The 6,179-nt window shown below is 61.2% G+C and overlaps 1 protein-coding gene across 1 annotated transcript in view; it reads right to left on the bottom strand.

Annotated features, from left to right (window-relative positions):
• The window catches only part of TRIM35 (tripartite motif containing 35), an 11,831-nt gene extending 7,930 nt beyond the window's left edge, over positions 1–3,901 (bottom strand). The window contains exons 1-2 of the mRNA XM_053939469.1: positions 3,545–3,901; positions 276–717 (exon numbers count right to left, since the gene is read on the bottom strand). Coding sequence (XP_053795444.1) covers positions 276–717; positions 3,545–3,630 — 528 coding nt within the window. The 5' untranslated portion in view covers positions 3,631–3,901. The remainder of the gene's footprint in view (positions 1–275; positions 718–3,544) is intronic.
• Positions 3,902–6,179: the final 2,278 nt, after the last annotated feature.

The following is a 6,179-nucleotide window of genomic DNA, read 5'->3' as shown; positions in this document are numbered from 1 at the left end:
ATCCATCCATCCATCAGTGGATCCATCCATCCATGGATCCATCCATGGATCCATCCATCCATCCATCCATCCATCCATCATCCATCCATCATCCATCCATCCATCATCCATCCATCATCCATCCATCCATCCATCCATCCATCCATCCATCCATCCATCATCCATCCATCCATCCATCATCCATCCATCATCCATCATCCATCATCCATCCATGGATCCATCCATCCATCATCCATCCATCCATGGATCCATCCATCATCCATCCAATCCCTCACCCTGAAATCCGCCGCCGCTTCCTGCACCGGCCTCATCTTGTGCCCCTCGTGCTGCCGGGAGCTCTGGCAGGCGAAGCACGCCAGCTCCTTGTCCTCCAGGCAGAAGAACTTGGGCTCCTCCTGGTGCAGCGCGCAGAGCGCCGCGCCCCGGCTCTGCCGCTGCCCCTCTTCCTTCAGGATCAGCTCCACCAGGTTCTTCAGGGTGTGGTTGACGCGCAGCTCCTCCAGCGAGGAGCTCTCCTTGCACAGCGGGCACGCGTGCCGCTGGTTCTCCCACGACCTGCTGATGCAGCCCTTGCAGAAGTTGTGCCCGCACGGCAGCGTCACGGCTTCCCGGAAAGGGTCGTAGCAGATGGGACACAGCAACTCCTCCTTGAAGCCCGGCCTGCTGGATGGAGCTGATGCCGAGCTGCTGGAGCAGGGCTCGCTGCCTTTTTCCATGCTGCGGGGAGGGATTTTATTTTGGATGGGGGGGGAATGGGATTTTTTTTTTTTTTTTTTTTTTTTTTTTTTCCTCCCCCCTTCCCAGCTGCCCCGACCGGATCAACGGCTCCGCTTCTGATGCAACCGCTCGGTTTCCTGCCGGTGACTCAGCCCGCGCTCCGTCCCGCCCCGCTGACACCGCCCCGGGGCCGCTGCCGGGGGGGTTCCGGCCCGCGGGGACGGCGGCAAAAGCGGCCGGGACTCCCCCAGCACCGGGGTTGGACCGAGACCCTCGCCCGGGGCAGTCCCGGTGCCCGGTTCTGGACCCCCAGGTCCCGGTCCCCCAAACTCGGGGCAGCCCCGGTGCCCGGTTCTGGGTCCCCCCATCCCGGTCCCCCAAACTCGGGGCTGCTCCGGTGCCCGGTTCTGGATCCCCACATCCCGGTCCCCCAAACTCGGGGCTGCTCCGGTTCCCGGTTCTGGGTCCCCACATCCCGGTCCCCCAAACTCGGGGCAGCCCCGGTGCCCGGTTCTGGGTCCCCCAATCCCGTTCCCCCAAACTCGGAGCTGCTCCAGTGCCCGGTTCTGGATCCCCACATCCCGTTCCCCCAAACTCGGGGTAGTCCCCGTGCCCGGTTCTGGATCCCCACGTCCCGATCCCCCAAACTCGGGGCTGCTCCAGTGCCCGGTTCTGGGTCCCCAGATCCCGGTCCCCCAAACTCGGGGTCGTCCCGTGCCCAGTTCTGGGTCCCCCCATCCCGGTCCCCCAAACTCGGGGCTGCTCCAGTGCCCGATTCTGGATCCCCACGTCCCGTTCCCCCAAACTCGGGGTAGTCCCGGTGCCCGGTTCTGGATCCCCTCGTCCGGGTCCCCCAAACTCGGGACAGCCCCGGTGCCCGGTTCTGGGTCCCCCCATCCCGGTCCCCCAAACTCGGGGCTGCTCCGGTGCCCGGTTCTGGATCCCCAGATCCCGGTCCCCCAAACTCGGGGCAGCCCCGATGCCCGGTTCTGGGTCCCCCCATCCCGGTCCCCCAAACTCGGGGCTGCTCCGGTGCCCGGTTGTGGATCCCCAGATCCCGGTCCCCCAAACTCGGGGCTGCTCCGGTTCCCGGTTCTGGGTCCCCAGATCCCGGTCCCCCCCAAACTCGGGGTAGTCCCGGTGCCCGGTTCTGGATCCCCAGATCCCGGTCCCCCAAACTCGGGGCTGCTCCAGTGCCCGGTTCTGGGTCCCCAGGTCCCGGTCCCCCAAACTCGGGGTAGTCCCGGTGCCCGGTTCTGGGTCCCCACGTCCCGGTCCCGGTCCCCCAAACTCGGGGCTGCTCCGGTTCTCGACCCTCGCCCCGGGATCGCCCCGGTCTCCCCAGCTCGGGGCTCCCCCGGTGCCCGGATCCAGCTCCCCCCGCCCTCTCCCAGGGCAGCTCCGGTGCCCGGTTCCGGCCCACATATCCCGATCCCGGTCCCCTCCTCCGGGGCTGCTCCGGTGACCGGATCCCCCCCTTTTCTCCCCCGGGACAGTCCCGGTGACCGCAGCTGGACTCTCTGACCGGGACCTGGATTTGGACCCTCACCCCGGGGTTCTCCCCGGTGCCCGGTCCCCAGGGCAGCCCCGGTTCCCCAAATTCGGGCCCGGACCGATGTCCCCCCAAGCCGGGGCAGCCCCGGGTGTCCAGACCTCCAGTCCCGGGGCTGCTCCTGTGCCGGGACCCCCTCCTTTCCCGGCACCCGCAACCCCGGGGCTGCTCCGGTGCCCGGTCCCGGTTCCCAACCCCCGGCCCACCTCTGTCCCCCCACCCCGGGGCCGCTCCGGTGCCCGATCGCGCTCCCCTACCCCTGGTCCCCCATCCCGGGGCCATTCCGGTGCTCGGTCCCTGTTCCCAACCCCCGGCCCACCTCTGTCCCCCCAACCCCGGGGCCATTCCGGTACCGGTCCCCCAGTCCCTCAGCCCAGTTCTGTCCCCTATCCCGGGGCCACTCCGGTGTCCGGTCCCCCAGTCCCGGTGCCCGCTCCCGGTTCCCAACCCCCGGCCCAGGCTCTGTCCCCCCACCCCGGGGCCACTCCGGTGCCCGGTCCCGCTCCCCCATCTGCGGTCCCCCACCCCGGGGCCACTCCGGTGCCCGCTCCCCCAATCCCGGTACCGAGTCCTTGTTCCCAGCCTCCGGCCCAGCTCCGTCCCCCACCCCGTGGTCACTCCGGTGCCCGCTCCCCCAATCCCGGTGCCCGCTCCCGGTTCCCAACCCCCGGCCCAGGCTCTGTCCCCCCACCCCGGGGCCACTCCGGTGCCCGGTCCCGCTCCCCCATCTGCGGTCCCCCACCCCGGGGCCACTCCGGTGCCCGCTCCCCCAATCCCGGTACCGAGTCCTTGTTCCCAACCTCCGGCCCAGCTCCGTCCCCCATCCCGGGGCCACTCCGGTGCCGGGTTCCCCAATCCCGGTGCCCGCTCCCGGTTCCCCACCCCCGTTCCCCCACCCCGGGGCCACTCCGGTGCCCGGTCCCGGTTCCGATCCCTCAGCCCAGCTGTGTCCCCCATCCCGGGGCCACTCCGGTGCCCGGTCCCGGTTCCGATCCCTCAGCCCAGCTGTGTCCCCCATCCCGGGGCCACTCCGGTGCCCGGTCCCGGTTCCGATCCCTCAGCCCAGCTGTGTCCCCCATCCCGGGGCCACTCCGGTGCCCGCTCCCCCAATCCCGGTGCCCGCTCCCGGTTCCCCACCCCCGGCCCAGCTCCGTCCCCGCACCCCGGCACCGCTCCACGTGGCACCGCGGAGTCTCCCGGCCCTTCCCGGTGCCGGTGCCGGTTCCGGGGGTGCCGCGGGCCGCGTCCCCGGTACCGGGGGTGGGGGGGTCTCACCTGGCGGATCGGCCCTGGCACCGTTTGCACCGCGCCCTCCTCCGTTGCAGGCGGCGCAGGGGGCCCCGCTCGGCTTCCTGCGACATCCCGGTGTTCCTGATATTCCCGGGGCTCTCGGAGGGCGGAGCGGGATGGGATGAGCTCCGGGGGAGGTTCCCGGTGCTGGCCCGGCCTCTCCCGGCCCGGAGCCGCCCCCAGCCGCGCCGGGTGTGTCCCGGCGGGAATTTTGGGGTGCCGGGATCCCCGAAATTCCAATATGCAGCTCTCCCGTTTCCTTCGGGAATGGCGTTCCCGAGGAATCCCCGGGATTTTTCCGGGGGGGGCAGCGCCCACCGAAGCCTTTCCCTCCCAGTTTTTCACCCGCTCCAACATTCCCGGTTTTTTTCACGTTCCGGGAGTCGTGTGGTGCCCCTCCCCCCCCCCCCCCCCCCCAAAAAAAAATTAAAAAAAAAAAGAAAACAAAAAAGAAGAAAAAAAAAATCCCGTCATGGGAAGCGGGAGAAATCTAAAAATTATCCAAGGAAAGCCGAACAACAGGGAAAAAAAAAAAAAAAGGGAAAAAAAATAAAGGGGGGAGAAAAATTAAAAAAAGAAGAAAAAGGGGGAGAAAAGGAAAGAAAATTTAAAAAGGGGCAAAAATAGAAAAAAAAAGAAAAATAAAAAAAGGAAAAAAGAATAAAGAAAAAAAAGAAAAAAAAAGGAAAAAAAGAAAAAAAAAAAAAAAGAAAAAAGGGGGAAAAAAAGAAAAATAAAATGAAAAAAAAAAGAAAAAAAGAGAAAAATAAAAGGGAAAAAAAGGTGTTTTTTTCCTGTGGAATGAGAAACCTTTGGAGCCGTGTTTTCCAAAGGCTGGGAGTCCAAGGTTAAAGATAAAAGCGGCTGGGAATCCACGCTGGGAATGAGATTTGATTGCTGGGAACGGGGGGGGTGGAGGTTGGCAGGGATGGGAAAAATCCCTGCTGGAAAAATCTCGGCCTCTGGAGCGGCTCTGGGGCCATCCCGGCCTGGAATTTTGGGAATTAAGGAGACAGAAAAGTGATTGGGGTGGGATTTCTGGGAAGAGCCAGAGGGGGGAAAAGGTCTGGGGGAAGCAGGAGGGATGATGGAATTATTTAGGGTGGAAAACCCTCTGGAATCAGAGAATTCCAGGATCCATGCCCCCCCTCCCCCAAAATCCACAGGGATTTAAAATCCCGCCAGGAACAGGGATTGAAAAGCTTTTCCAGGCAGGAATTCTCTCCAGGTCCTTTCCCACCCATTCCAGCCCTGAGCATTCCATGGGGTTCCTGTGACCCAGGGATCCTTGGAACCACCGGGGATATTTGGGATTTTGGGAAGGAATTCTTCCCTAGGAAGGTGGGGAGGGGCTGGGCTGGAATTCCCAGAGAATTCCCTGGAAGTGTCCAAAGTATTCCTGGGATTGTGGAAGGTGTCGGGGTTGGAATGGGATTTAAGCTTCCATCCCGGAATTTCATGATTCCACACGGCGGATCCCACAGTTTTGTGGCACTTCCAACAATTCCAAGAATTCCCTGGATCGTCGGAGTTGGAATGGGATGGGATTTAAGTGTCCATCCCGGAATTTCATGCCTCAGATCCCACAGTTTTGTGGCACTTCCAACAATTCCAAGAATTCCCTGGATCGTCAGAGTTGGAATGGGATTGGATTTAGGCTTCCATCCCGGAATTCCACCCTGCAGATCCCACGGCTTTGTGACACTTCCCACAATTCCAAGAATTCCCTGGATCATGGAAGGTGTCAGGCTTGGAATGGGATGGGATTTAAGCTTCCATCCCGGAATTTCATGCCTCAGATCCCACGGCTTTGTGACACTTCCAACAATTCCAGGAATTCCCTGGATCTTCGGAGTTGGAATGGGATGGGATTTAAGCTTCCATCCCAGAATTCCATGCCTCAGATCCCACGGCTTTGTGGCATTTCCAACAATTCCAGGAATTCCCTGGATATTGGAAGGTGTCAGGGTTGGAATGGGGTGGGATTAAGCTTCCATCCTGGAATTCCACACTGCAGATCCCACGGCTTTGTGACACCTCCCACAATTCCAAGAATTCCCTGGATCATGGAAGGTGTCAGGGTTGGAATGGGATGGGATTTAAGCTTCCATCCCGGAATTTCATGCCTCAGATCCCACAGTTTTGTGGCACTTCCAACAATTCCAAGAATTCCCTGGATCGTCAGAGTTGGAATGGGATTGGATTTAGGCTTCCATCCCGGAATTCCACCCTGCAGATCCCACGGCTTTGTGGCACTTCCCACAATTCCAAGAATTCCCTGGATCATGGAAGGTGTCAGGCTTGGAATGGGAGGGGATTTAAGCTTCCATCCCGGAATTTCATGATTCCACACGGCGGATCCCACAGTTTTGTGGCACTTTCCACAATTCCAAGAATTCCCTGGATCATCAGAGTTGGAATGGGATTGGATTTTAGCTTCCATCCCAGAATTCCATGCCTCAGATCCCATGGCTTTGTGGCATTTCAAACAATTCCAGGAATTCCCTGGATCATGGAAGGTGTCAGGCTTGGAATGGGATGGGATTTAAGCTTCCATCCCGGAATTTCATGATTCCACACGGCGGATCCCACAGTTTTGTGGCACTTTCCACAATTCCAA

Source organism: Vidua chalybeata, chromosome 3 (assembly GCF_026979565.1).
Source record: "Vidua chalybeata isolate OUT-0048 chromosome 3, bVidCha1 merged haplotype, whole genome shotgun sequence".
Lineage (NCBI taxonomy): Eukaryota > Metazoa > Chordata > Aves > Passeriformes > Viduidae > Vidua > Vidua chalybeata.
This window is presented reverse-complemented; position numbering and strand designations above follow the sequence as displayed.